This window comes from Mustela lutreola, chromosome 8, assembly GCF_030435805.1.
Source record: "Mustela lutreola isolate mMusLut2 chromosome 8, mMusLut2.pri, whole genome shotgun sequence".
NCBI classification, from domain to species: domain Eukaryota; kingdom Metazoa; phylum Chordata; class Mammalia; order Carnivora; family Mustelidae; genus Mustela; species Mustela lutreola.
In genome coordinates, this window is record NC_081297.1 from 48,244,705 (window position 1) to 48,258,532 (window position 13,828).

The 13,828-nt window shown below is 53.8% G+C and overlaps 1 protein-coding gene across 1 annotated transcript; it reads right to left on the reverse strand.

Moving 5' to 3' along the window:
- Positions 1-29: 29 nt before the first annotated feature.
- TNFRSF1A (TNF receptor superfamily member 1A) lies at positions 30-13,262 on the reverse strand. Its single transcript, XM_059184586.1, has 10 exons — positions 12,772-13,262; positions 5,010-5,163; positions 4,622-4,750; positions 4,259-4,408; positions 3,935-4,013; positions 2,118-2,191; positions 1,881-1,991; positions 1,545-1,573; positions 1,051-1,363; positions 30-923 (listed from the first exon to the last, which is right to left on the reverse strand). The coding sequence occupies exons 1-10, from the start codon at positions 12,808-12,810 to the stop codon at positions 607-609; spliced, it is 1,395 nt and encodes a 464-aa protein (XP_059040569.1). The 5' UTR covers positions 12,811-13,262; the 3' UTR covers positions 30-606.
- Between the last annotated feature and the right edge of the window lie 566 nt (positions 13,263-13,828).

Below are 13,828 nucleotides of genomic sequence, written 5' to 3' on the forward strand. Positions count from 1 at the left end.
CACACCCACCACTCAGAAGGACTATCCCCTCCAGGAGCAAAGCTTTAATTCCAGAGTTTTAGTGTATTTACAAAAATCCACAGTTCCAGCAGGCAGCCCTATTGTTCTGTGCTCTGTGCTCACGCCTGCCTTCTGACGGTCAGCTCACTCTTTGCTTGTGCAGGCAGGGGGCAGAGGGGTGCCCAGTTTCTATTAGTGTAACATAACTGATCCAAAGATTGCTTATCTACTGTGAAAAAGGCCCAGGGACCAACTAGAGGCCCCTAAGCTGCCTTGCTTGGGCGGTGAGGCGAGGCACCCCATCTCTGCAGCCACAAGCTTGGGCTCCTGGCACACTCAGCCTCTCTCAGGATCTCACACACACACACACAAACACACACCTGTCTCATACACAAGGCTGAGCCCCTGGCAGTGCTCCGGCAGCTGAGATAATCTATGTACACTTGGAGAGTAGCACCAAGTAGGTGGCTGACAGCCATGCTGGCCCTTCCAAGGCCCTCGTCCAGAAAAAGGGTCCGAAGGGCATCCAGCACTGTCAATCCGGCCCCCCCCCCCGCGAGGGGGCGGTGGTCCTAAGGGCAGGCCCCTCCCGGGAGGGGCGTGGCCTCACCGCAGGAGGCGGGGCGCCGGCGAGAGAGAGGGTGGGGCACGCAGCGCCTCCTCGATGTCCTCCAGGCAGCCCAGCAGGTCCATGTCGCGGAGCACGCGGCCCAGCAGCTCCAGCGTGGCCTCGCGCCGCGGCGTGCGCCGCCGCCAGGCCGCCAGCATGCTGTAGTGGGCCTCCCGCAGGCAGCGCCCGTTCTGCAGCTCCAGCCGCTCGATCTCGTGCTCGCTCAGCCCCAGCCGGCGCACAAACTCCTTCCAGCGCGACGGGGGCACGCCGTCCACCACGGCATACAGCGTCGCCGGGTCCGCGGGGTCGGCTGCGGGGAAGCAGGCGGTGAGCCTCCCACAAGCCGGCGCCAGCGGCCGCCCGGCCCGCCTCCGTCCCCCCCCTCCCTCCGCGCACGCGCACTCTAGGAGCCCCGCCTGCTGCGGCTGGGAACTCACCTTCAGCGCGCTGAATGTGGGTTCTGTCCTCCCACTTCTGAACTGGGGTGGGAATGGGGGTGGAGGCTGGAGCCGCGGAAAGCATGGGGCCAGCCTCCTGGTAGGGTGGGGCCATCTCTCCAGCCTCTGACGGAGCCCTTAACTTAGACCAGTCACGTGGGGTGAAGACGGACCTGGGGGTGAAGGTGGGGTTGGGGATGGGACTGAAGCCCGGGATGGGACTGAAGCCGGTGGTGGGACTGAAGCCCGTGGTGGGACTGAAGCTCGTGGTGGGACTGAAACCTGGAACCGAGGCCAGGGTCTCAGGCTCCCCCTAAAAGAGAGAAGGCACCGCATTAACAAAGGAGAGGAAAAACAGCCCTAACCCTCTTTACTCTTGAAGGGGGCTGGGATTAGAGGGAGTTAGGGGTGGGGTGGGGGGGTTCGTTTGGGTACCACAGGATTATTATGGAAAATCAGGGAAGGTTGGGGGTAGGTTCCTAGTTTCATCTTACCTCCTTTGTAGGTGTCGATTTCCCACAAACTGAGAAAAAAGAAACAAAGCGTCACAAATTTCACTTCCTCTCTCAGCCCTGGCGCCCATACTGGGGCTGGCCGTGGGGACTTGTGGTGACATGCTTCAGGGCTAAAGTGGCCCCAGGGACAAGAGAACTATTGATGCAATGTGACCTTTCACAAGCCATCGGAGCTGTCTCCTGCCGACAAGGTTCTCAGCAGCAAACTAAGGGGACACTCCTCATACCCCTCCAAGTTGGTCTGTCTTGCCCATTCACCCTCCTCCCACATCCCTGCCAGCATGCTTTCCCCTCCCAAAGGCCCCACTCACTCACCAGTGGAGAAGAACCTGGGCATCTGCCGTTGGTAGCGGCACATTAAAACAACGGAGAAGGATAAAACACAAATGCCAAAGAAGATCACCAGGGGCAACAGCACTGTGGTACCTGGAGACAAGGCAGGCTGTGGTCAGAGGAGGAGGCAACAGGAGGCAGCAGGGCTGGCTGGGTGGGTGCAAGATCAAGGATTAGGACAGGGCAGGTGAGCATGGGAACAGGGTGATCTGTCCTCACCTGGGTCCTGAGGGACCGTAACCTTTTCCACAGGGAGTAGACACAACTTTTTGCACTCTGTGTTTTCCTTACAGCTAAAAGAAGAGATAGCACAGGTAAATAGGGTTCCTTCCATAAGAGGAAGACGGGGGGGGGATGATCCAGTGTTGCAAATCCTTTGCTTTATGATTATTTTAGCTCTCTCTTGATATAATGGAAAATGAAACCTCTGCTGGGAAATTAAACTGCTCCTGATGGAGAGGAATGAAACCCAATTAATCACAAAATAATTAAATTTTAGAACTGATCTCCAAGAGGCTGTGTAGAAAAAAGTTAAAAGCAGTGAGAGGCGGGTTAGGAATTGCAGCCCATTCATTGGCTAGCAGTGTGACTCCAAGCAAGCCATTTAACCAGTAAGCTTCAGTTTGCTCATCTGTAAAATAAGGCTCTTGCCCATCTGCCAGAATTGAGGAGTTAAGTGAGATCTGTCTGCCTGACATATAGTAAGTGCTCAGTCAATGGTAACAGCAACTGAATCCCATGAGAATGATGAGAATCCCCTGGTAAAGAGAGACTGGAGAGCTTTTTCTTGAAATAAACAATCCCTGACTTTGGGAGAGGGATCAAGCAAGCATGTGAAAAGTTTTGAAATACATATTGTTGGGGGCAGCCAGAGAGTACTCTTGAACAAACATATCTTTCCCTGTTGGGAGCATGGAGTGATAAGAACTCCATGGAGGGCTAAAAGGAGTTCAGGGGAAGGTGAATTCTCAGCAGGAATCTGAAAGCAGGAAGAGGCACTTTTACCCACCACACAAGCTCCTGGTGAGAACCTCATGGAATGAGTGTGAAAGCTCTCTGAAGCAGCAAAGCAGACTCAGTAGGAAAACAAAACAAGGGGTGCCTGGATGGCTCAGTGAGTTAAAGTCTCTGCCTTCAGCTCAGGTCATGATCCCAGGGTCCTAGGATCGAGCCCCGCATTGGGCTCTCTGCTCAGCAGGGAACCTGCTTCCCACCCCGCCTCTGCCTGCCTCTCTGCCTACTTGTGATCTCTGTCAAATGGATAAATAAGATCTTTAAAAAAAAAAAAAAAGAAAGAAAGAAAACAAATAGTTCAGTGTCGGACACTTTGTAGCTCTATAACCATCCAAGTGAATGTCATCAGCCTTACTTTGAAGGTGAGTAAACTAAAACCCCGAGATGTTAAGTAACTTGCCCAAGGTCAAACAGCCTAAGTGGCTTGACTGATATTTAAACCCAGATCAACTGAACTTTAGAACCCTGAGTTCCTTCTTTGCAAGCAAGTGTTTTAAGACTAGGCTCCGTGGAGCCAAAAAAGGTAAGGAGGCCTGAACAGAGACTGGGGAAGAAATACTATATTGCAGCAAAGTTGCCATCAGTGATAAGAAGCACCATCACTTACTACACACACACACAGAGCTGCCAGTTAAACCATAATACCTCTCAATTATTAGATGAAGCCTGATTTCAGAGATGTGAAAATGCACGTCCTAGAATCAATGAACTGTAGTAGATCCTGTCACCCCAAAATCCAAATGTCTGAATTAAAAGAACTGCAAGGCTGTGAAGTATGAGCCTCCATTCCCAAAGACTCCTTCAGATTTTAGGAGCAAGTCCCCAGCGGGTGGGGAGAAGGAGTAGCTGGAAGGACTGTCTGGTGTACTGACACGAAGTGACAGCCACTCAGCCAGTAAGAGCCAGAGCATCTTGGGGTGTCTCCCTTGCCCTGCTGCTGGCTCTCACCTGCAGCCACCCCATCCTACCCCAAACCCCCTCCCCACCCAATCCAGTGCCCAGCAGCTGACAGAGATACTTACTGAACACAAGGTATGCATTCATTGACTCTTAGAAAGAAACCCGCGTGACAGGTGCACACTGTGTTCTGTTTCTCTGTGCCTGTAGGGGGAGATGCAGCACAGCTAGGGGAGGGCCCCCCTGCAACCCCAAGGATCACAGGGAAAACCAGAAGGGGCAGGGAGGTAGATGGCCAGAGTGTAGGTGGTCCCACAGATTTCGGGAGTGGGAAGGAATGAAAGTGTTGTGTGGAGGGGGGGGCACAGAGGCAGAGAGCTTCCTCCTGAGCCTGAGCCGGGACCACCCTGAGGCAGGGGGGAGACTGGGGTTGAGAGAGACATGCTCACAGGAGATGTGCACTGTGCCATTGAGACAGAGGCTGCAGTTCATGCACTCGAAAAGGGTTGCACTCCAATAACGCCGGTACTGGTTCTCCCGGCAGCCGCACACAGTGTCCTGGGACACAGTGCAAGGAGAAATCTCCACCTGGTTCATTTCTGGAGAGGGGAGGAGATGGAGTGTGAGCCCCTGCCCCACAGCAGTGTGTGTCTTTCTCTGTACACGTCCCCACCCATGCACTCACCCATATACAAGCATTCCCACCCACACCCACGAGCAGAGATGTCTGCCCTCGCACAAAGGCGTAGGCACTGCTTTAACCTAGCTACCTGACACTCTGTTCAGAGCCCTTGCTGCCTCCTAAGACTCACCTTTTCGGCATTTGGAGCAACTGAGGCACTGTGTGAGGTGGTTCTCCGAAGCTGTAAAGGTGCCGTTTTCACATTCCCTGCAGTCTGTGTCCAGCCCCGGGCCGGGACAGTCCTTGTACAGGTAGGTCCCTGTGATGGAGTAGCAGGGTTAGGTAACAGCGAGAGCTCAAGGAAGGAACCCCCGCTAGAGAGAACAGCCAGGATCCCCCACCCCCACCCCCACCCCAAGTGTCTAAGAGAGGAAAGAAGGGACAAAATCCCAGCCCAGGAGAGGCAGCAAAGTCAGGAGACTGGAGGTAAGGTTCCAGGTTCTAGAACCTCTGGAAAAGGCAAAGGAAGAAGCAGGACCCCATTACTGAGCAGGTTCGCTGTTACCACTTTCTCCTACCTTTGTGGCACTTCGTACAGCAAATGGAATTATCTTGAGGGTGAATATATTTTCCTTGGGGACACAGAATAGCTCTCTTCTCCCGGTTCCTGACGTGAGGGACCAGTGCCATAACCCTTAAGGGGTATATTTCCACCAACAGAGCCAAGAGCACCTGGGGAAGAGTCAGACAGAGGAGATTCCATCAGGAGAGGGTGGATGGGAGCCTTGGAGGTAGCAAGTCAAAGCCTTCCCAGCACAAGTCCCTTCTCAGTGGAACATTCTCCCTAGGCCACTCCTGCTCACTCCATGTTCTTCCTCTAAGCTCAGACAGGTGGCCCCATGTGATCCAGTGCTTAATTCTTCCCTCGTTGTTCTGTGGACTAATTTTTGTCCTTCCAGGTCAAGGCTAGTGGACCCCTGAGCTCTATTTTATCCTTTTTTCATAGCAGCTAATAGTGCTGGACACAGGGCAGGTGTTTAAGGAAGGGGGGTGGTGGTGGTGGTGGTGGTGGTGGTTGTTTTGATTGGGAACTTGCAAGTGACTTCAGTTATGGCCCTTCCTTCCAACAAGGAGCCCTAAGAATTGGGGTGACGTTTCTCCATCAGGACGCTATGATCACAGTGTATTCGCCTTGTGAACATTCACAGAGGTGAACAGTTAGGTAGGATCTGTGCACATTCCTGGATTGTGTGGTTTTTTTTTTTTTTAAAGATTTTATTTATTTATTTGACAGACAGAGATCACAAGTAGGCAGAGAGGCAGGCAGAGAGAGAGAGAGAGAGAGAGAGAGAGGAGGAAGCAGGCTCCCTGCTGAGCAGAGAGCCCGATGTGGGACTCGATCCCGGGACCCCGAGATCATGACCTGAGCCGAAGGCAGCGGCTTAACCCACTGAGCCACCCAGGCACCCCCTGGATTGTATTCTATTGGCAAAAATGTTTTTTATAAAATCAGATTGGCATGGAAGTAAGTGATGTTTCTGTGGGCACCATTCCTGGGGAGTGGGCAGAAGCAAAAGGAAGAATTTCTTTATACATCTCTATCAGAACCTCACTTAGGAGGGTGCCTGGGTGGTTCAGTGGGTTAAGCCTCTGCCTTCAGCTCAGGTCATGATCTCAGGCTCTCTGCTCAGCAGGAAGCCTGCTTCCCCTCTCTCTCTTTGCCTGCCCCTCTGCCTATTTGTAACCTCTCTCTGTCAAATAAATTTTTAAAATCTTAAAAAAAAAAAAAAAAAAAAAAAGAACCTCACTTAGGATTTTGCCCTGGGCCTCCAGGCCATATCCTCTTCCACCACTAAATCTGCAGAGGCCCCAGGCTAGCCAGGGCAAATGGGGAGGGGAGTAAAAGGGAAAGTTCTGGGTCAGGAACAAGGTAGGTGACTGATGAAGTTTAGGAGAGGACAAAGGCATGTAGGTTCCACGCAGCTGGAGCTGGCCAGAAGCGGGTGGTCAGGCTCAAAGGACCAGCAAGTCTAGAGCTGAGGGTGGATGTGGGGGTCCTGATGCCCTCTACACACCAGGGCATTCTGGGAGGCATGTTCACAGTCTTGCGCGAGCGCACAACAACCGAATCACCTGCTCTGTTCTGGCCTCAGAGCCAGGGACAGCAAAGCCAGGAGTGGGGGTCGAGCTCCAACCCAGACTTTGTCCCTTGATCTCCGGTCAGCCTCTTTCTGACTCTCCCTGGGCCTGGATTTGTTTTTCCCTCTGTATACATACTTTATGTCAAGATAAGAGGATGTCCTCAAACTGTGTTAAACACTGGGAAGCAACAGGCTAATAATCAGATCATGGAAACCCCCATCTGGGACAGGAGGGCTCAGCAGCCCACGGCCTGGGCAGGCAGGCAGGTAGGCAGGTAGGGAGGTCATGCTCTGAGGCACCCTCTGGGGGACGCTGCAGCCTGGAAGCTGGAGGCTCAGCCAAGAACAGAAACCTGTGCAACAGCAAGGGCTGTTGCGAGGGCAGCACCCTCCTTGACCCACTCCGGAACTGTCATCTCCCCTGAACAAGATTGGGGCATTCAGGGCAACAGGAAGAGTTTGGGGTGGTTATGGGAAGAACTTCCCAATCCTGAAAGTGTGGTTCCTTTCCCTGAAGAAGAGCTCTCAGCGCCTAAGGTTACTGGCACTTAAAATTCCATGGGAGCCCGCCCACCCCTCCACCCCCAGAAGCACAGCCAAGCAGCAGAGACAGAGTCAGGGAGAAAAACTAGGGGCTCCAGTTCTGGGACAGCCTTGGTGGGGAGCTTTTCGGGGACCACTGGCATGTGAGGTATAAGCTTCCCAGGAATGGGAGCGAGGGAGGGAGACATTAGGCTTTGTGAAGCCTAGTGTCTCCTTCCCTCTCCAGCACTTTGAGGGTTAAGTCAGATCCGGGAAAGGGAAATCTTTTCCCAGCAGCTCCGCCCAGTGACTCAGGCCAGGGAGGGAGGGCATCTAGGGGAAGGGAGAGAGAACTAGCAGCTTCCCCAGCTCCTCAAGGGTCATGAGTCAGCACAAAGACGGAGGGACTGGCCAGCCATTAAGACCCCATGTGAGCCCTTCATCCTGTGGGCCAGGCTCTCCCTCCAATCCCCACTTCCTCCCCCTCCCTTTCCCTCTCAAAAGAGCCAGGCAAAGGACCCCTGTCCCACTTGGGCCACGTATTTCGGGAAATGGCTCCCTCTAACATTCCATCCCAAAGGGAAGTCTCCTCAACCCCTGGCTTCCTCCCATCGGGGTCACTACCCACCCCTCCCTGAGGGGCCTCTCAGCTCCATCCCGCCCCTCAGCATCCTTCCTTTAGACCAGGTCCCGCGCCTGGCTCCTCCTCCCCGTTTGACCAGTCCCCAACTGACAGGCCCTATCCCTGGGTTCTCACAGGAGCCCCCTGACACTCCCCAGCTGCAAAAGAAAGCAAACCAAGGCTGCCCTCCCACCCGGGGTTCACTGCATTCCCACAGCCTGGCTGGTTCTGGCCAGTGGGATTGGGGTTGGGGACTTCCCTGGGGTCCCCAAACAACCCTTAGGAAATGAGGCCAGTTCTGAGTCTCCACAGCCCTCTCCCCTGCCCCAGACGTCCACTGGCAGCTGAGGAAACATTCCAGAACCCTGAACACCCACGTCCAGGAGTGAGGAAGCAGGTGAGAAGAGATGGAAGAGGGCCAGCCCTATTTCCCTGGTCTCTATAGCCTCCACAATGCCCCAGCCAGCCCTCTCTGACCCCTAGTAGCCAGAGCCTCAGGCACGGGCTGGCTTCAAGGAGCAGGTCCTCGGTCGCTGTACCCTGCAGCTAAATTAGGAGGTAAGCAAGCTCTGAGCCCCAAGACCCTAGCCAGGAGCAGGGGAAAGGCAGGAAGCTGGGAGGTGCCTGTGTAGAGCCAGTTGAGGGGGTGGCCCAGCACCCCTCAGACTCCCCAACAACTTCCGCCTGGGGAGACTTTAAAGTGTGACTTCCTGTGCTGGGGCTGCAAAGGGGGCGGAGAAGCCCCAGGAGAAACCCAGAGAGCTCGAGGGACCCTGTGGTCTAACCCTGGCCCAGCACCTCCGGACCTTAGCAGGGCCCTTCCCCTGCATTAATTTGTTCATTAAATTAAAATGCGTTTGTTCTTGGAATGTCAAAATTTCTGGGGAGTTTTATGACAGCTTCTCCTCCAAGAGCTCAGTTGCAATCCCACCTCCTTCTCCTGAAGCCCCCCATTAATCCCACTTACCCCGCTCAAGCTCATTAGATGCTCAGCCCCCTGTGATCTTCAATACCGCGAATTAACAATATCTACTTTTGGCTCTAGTTATAATTATCCTGGGGAGTTGATATGATCTCCCCAAACAGACCATAAACTCTATGAGATGAACGATCAGAGAGAGAGTGTGGTCAGAGATAGCATCTTATCCTCCTGGGTATCTCCTCAGCTCCCAAAATGACAGAAGCAAAGTAAATAATGATGGGTTGGCCAGACTAACAACTCATCTGTGCTCCCCTCCAGCTGAAGCCACTGCTTCCCAGAGAGGGGAGGAGAGAGTCAGTGCCCCTTGTAAGAACAGACCTGCCTCCGGGGGAGAGTTTTCAAACCATGCCCCGAGAACTTCCCACACACATGCGCACCCACCCACACACTCCCCCACCAGAGAGTCTGACAAGTGCTCCTCTCCTAAGCATCACTGGTGACTGAAGGCAGCCCATACAAACGACAGGAAGGCAGAAAAGGGTTTGAGAAGCCCCGCTCTAGCCTGTTAGTTGCATACTTCATCTGGCTATTCCCGAACCCTTAAGGTGCTCCATACTCAATGGAACCATCTCCTGGGCTAGAAATGTCACACAACATACTTCTCAGCACCAGTGCCGAAAGCTCTGCGGCCCTTCTCTCCTGGAGCGCCCTGCCCACCGCACCTCCCCACCCAGTCCCCATCCATTGGGTCTGCCGGTTCATCTTGCTAGTCCTCCTTCGGTGATCTCTCAGTCCTGCCATACCCACGGGTTGCCTCACACTTGGATTATTGCAACTGTCTTCCCGCTGACTGCTCCGATCCATCCTACACACTCGTCTGTGTTCACGCTTCAGCTTGTACTTCTCCAGAGCCTGACCTGGAACATCATGTCCACACAAGTCCCTCCTTCCCTGAATGAGCACTTGCAGAGGTCCATTGCTGCTATTCGGAACATTCTCAGAAGCCATGGGCCCTCAGAGAACTGTTTCTGAATGAATGAAAGAATGAACGAATGAATGGATGGATTCCTCTACCTCGGACCCCATTCAAGATTCTCTCTTCATTTCCTCCCCCAATCCCTCCAATTTTCTCATTCTCATTTCTTCTTGTTCTTCAACCTGCTCCTTCCACTCCAGCCAAGGGGTCCTTCCACCCCTACCTACTCCCAACACAAAATCCCACCTCTCCCTCCCCCCGCTCCCCAAACCAGCCTCCCTTCTTTCCAGCCACCCTGCCAGCCACTGACTTCAAATCTCAGCCCCAAAACCACTTTGCTGTGAGGTTTCCCTTCCTCATTCCATCTGACCCATGCCTGTTCCTTGATTCATGCCACAAAGAGTTAGGGAGCACCACTGCTCATGCGTCCCATTCTCTGCTGGGTCAGAGACAGCAGTCTAGGCAGAAGGTGCTCCTGGAGCATCACCAGAGTGGAGACAGCTGGGACCAGAGTGGAGACAGCTGAGTGATGCTCATTCCCTTCCCTGGCTGTGCCTCCCATGTCCCCATCAGTGTTCTAAGACACCACACCAAAACGCTTTTGGGGGTATTTTCCCCCTAGACTGTGCTGAAATGATTTTTTGGCTGTAAGCTGTCTTGGGTCCCAGACTATAAATTCCTGGAGAACAGCAAAATCCTACAGGCTTTGTCTCAGTCTCTCCAGTCTTCTTCCCCACTATCCCCCCACACAAGCCTAACTCCAGTGCTCAGTATTGCCCACTGAATGGCCAGCAATTGAAAAGCTCGGACAGACCTCCATACCTTCCGTTTTCCTTCCAGCTCCAGGCTGAGCTTGGGTCCCCCACCATCTCCACCCCAGCCCCCAGGCACTTTCCTTTATCTGTTGAGACTACCCTTACCTTCTGTTTTCTAAACACAGTAGGCACCAAACAATACTACTAACTGGAACAAGACAAATCTAAGTGCTTTCCACTTGCTATACCTTATTCCTCTACTAGAATGTAGACTCCATGGGGACAGAGATTTTGTTCACTGCTGTCATCCCAGCACTTAAAATAATGTCTAATACAGACCCAGCACTTGATAAGTTGAATACTTAACCCACAGTTGATCTTGAACAACACATTAGTTAGGAGCACGGGGCAACACCCCTCCCTTAATGAAAAATCCATGTATAACTTTTGACTCCCCCAAAACTTAACAACTCATAGCCTACCTTTGACTAGAAGCCAAACCGAGGGCGGAAACAATTGATTAACACACATTTTGTATGTTCTGTGTTTATACCATATTTTTACCATCAAGTAGGTTAGGGAAATGAAAATGTCATTAAGAAAATCATAAACAGGGGCGCCTGGGTGGCTCAGTGGGTTAAGCCGCTGCCTTCGGCTCGGGTCATGATCTCAGGGTCCTGGGATCGAGTCCCGCATCGGGCTCTCTGCTCAGCAGGGAGCCTGCTTCCTCCTCTCTCTCTCTCTGCCTACTCGTGATCTCTCTCTGTCAAATAAATAAACAAAATCTAAAAAAAAAAAAAAAAGAAAAGAAAATCATAAACAGAAAATACATTTACAGTTCTGTAGTTAATGGGGAAAATCTGCACATAAGTGGACCTGTGTGGTTCAAACCCCTGTTGTTCAAGGGTCAACTTTGTATCAATCTACTTAATCTTCAGAACGACATTTGGAGGTAGTGTTTATTACATACATTTTAGATATAAAGAAACTAGGACATGGAAGGTTCTGTAGCCTGCCCAAAGTTCAGGCAACTAGTCAGTGAGGGAGCCAGGATTCAAATCCAAGTGACCTACCCCTTAAGAGAGAACGGAAGTAAGACCAGGCAGCTAGACGGGGGCGGAGGGAGCCTGGGAGAAGGACAACCTTGAGAGAAGTCAAGAGACTTCTTGACTTCTTTGTGACTGGGGAGACAGGAGGTGGGAGAGTGAGAAGAAGAGTGAGGCCCAAATGGAGAGAGGTGCTGACTGGGGGGATCAGGGTCTAGAAATGTGGACTCCAAACAGAGGAGAGGGAGGAACCAAAGAGAAAACGTTTCAAAAAAGGAGACTCTCATGGGGAAACCGATAGAAAAGATAGGAATGCTTAGGAGAGACAGGACAAGACCCAGAGAAGACGGGAGGAGAGGAGAGTGGGGAGGATCTGGGCTAGGGAAGGGCAGAGACATAGAAGAAACCAGCCAGCACACGCCAGGAAAATCCACCCCAGCAGGTGGGAGAGAGGTGCTCGGAGTATGACACAGGATGACTCCGGGACAGGCAGGGAGATCAAGGATACACTGAAATGAGGCTGAGGCACAAGAAAGGGACATTTTCCAGTGACGAAAACAACTTTCTACTAACTTCCCCAAACCGCGCTGTAAAAGAAGAAACCAAGAGATTGTTGTTTAGGCCTGTGGAAAGGGGGCCGGAAGGCGGGCACAGGGACAGGACTGGACCAGGTGGAGGTGAGGCTAGTTGTCCAACAGAGGCCACCCATCTAGAAGCTGAGCCAGAGGCAGGGGGTGCAGAATGCCTCCAGGTGGGCGTCCTGGCCCTGGGAAGTGCACTGCCCTGTCCAGTTCCCACACTACTCCCAAATATGCCCCTCCACACAGGCAAAAACACATAGCATCCCAAACTTACCCACCAACCCATAGCCGTTCCCAGACTCAGTTTCCCCCTTTACTAGCATCGAACTCCTACCCTCTGCCAGGGTTTACTCAGCCGGGGCCCAAGCTCATCCCACCTCCCTGCCGCTGCACAGGGTCCACCCCCCACACACACCCGCTGGCCAGCTGACCAGAGGACAGAACTCTGAATCATGGGGACTCCCTTCTTCCATTCCTTTCCTTACTCTTTGGAATCTGCCCCATCCTCGGGGATCACCTGCCCCCACATTCCCGGCCACCTCCTAGCCCCAGCAAACTTCCTTGGTTGTCCTCAGGTTCCCTTTCACTGTCCCCCTGGCCTCCGACTAGCGCCGGCGGCCCGAATGAGGAACCCGAACTTCTGGCCGCCTTTGAAGTGGGGCCACGCTGGCCCGAGGCCGGGGGCCGGGACGAGGGCCCACTGGGGCGAGGCGGCGTCCTCCCCTTCTCTCCCCACCCCTCCCCCAGCCCACTCGGCCCTTGTCCCAGGGCTCACCAGTGGCAGCAGCAGGCCAGGCACGGTGGGGAGGCCCATGACCGGCCAGCGGTGGCCTCTTACTCCCCCATCAGGGCTCAGGCAGTGGCGGCGGCGGCGGCGGAGTCCGGGATGTGCGGGCCCGCCGGGTCCCAAGAGCAGCCCGGGCCGCGGGCAGGGGAGCTGAGGTGGAGACTGGAGTGAGGATCACGGCTCAGTCCCGGGCCGGGATCTCCAACCCCAAAGTCCGGAGCTGGAGCCCGAGTCCTAAGAACTGGAAGAAAATTAAAGCAGAAAGGAGCGAGGAGGTGGGAGGGGAGGGAGAGAGCCGCAGATAGGGTGTTGCAACTGCGGGACAGGAAGAGCCTGGGGGAGGAGAAGGGAGGAGGCGGGAGGAGGGGGCGAAGGGCTGTAACCCTTTGGAGCTCAGTCAGAGGCGCCCGAGTCCCGGATCCAGCGGCCTCTGGCCCCCAACCCACCAATCCGACCCCTCCCTAGCCAACACCAAGGGACCCTAAGCTCCTCCCTCCTCATTCACCCGGTCACCGACCTTTCCCACGTGAACACCGACTCAGGGCTTTGGAGTAGCAGTCACTGGGTTCCAGCTCAGGAGGTTCTACTTTTTAGCTCGGTGGTCCTGGACCAGCAAACTATGCTCTGTGAGTCTGTCTTCCAATTTGCCACGTGGAGAGAACCTAGCTCAGGGGGTAGGTTGTAAGGGTTTTACTGAGACAGAACAGGTTGAGTGTCTGACCCATGACAGGTACTCAGTGTTCCTTAGTAGCTCTTCCCTTGCCCCCCAAGTTCTCCACTGACACCCTAGTCTCCCACTTTCTTGGGTGTTTATCCCTCCAACCCAGACTCGGAGTGAACCCTCACCCTAGTTTTCCATCCTGACTGGGGCCCTGACACCCTCCCCTGCTACTCTGTTCTCATCCACCCTGCCTGGCTGAGGCCCCTAGCTGCTGATCCTGGCTCCCCCACAAAAAATCGAGGGACCTGAGGCAAAACCTCCTCCGAGCCTCATTTACTAAGTGAGAGTAACATTGCCTGGCCCACCTACATGGGGGAAATGATG

What these genes read in the sequence shown, in the direction of transcription:
- TNFRSF1A (XM_059184586.1), bottom strand. Translation starts at nt 12,810, where the DNA reads ATGGGCCTCCCCACCGTGCCTGGCCTGCTGCTGCCACTG. An exon ending in TACGGTCCCTCAGGACCCAG is followed by an intron (nt 1,992 to 2,117) that starts GTGAGGACAGAT and finishes CCTTGTCTCCAG; the next exon opens with GTACCACAGTGCTGTTGCCC. An exon ending in CCACATTCAGCGCGCTGAAG is followed by an intron (nt 924 to 1,050) that starts GTGAGTTCCCAG and finishes GCTTCCCCGCAG; the next exon opens with CCGACCCCGCGGACCCGGCG.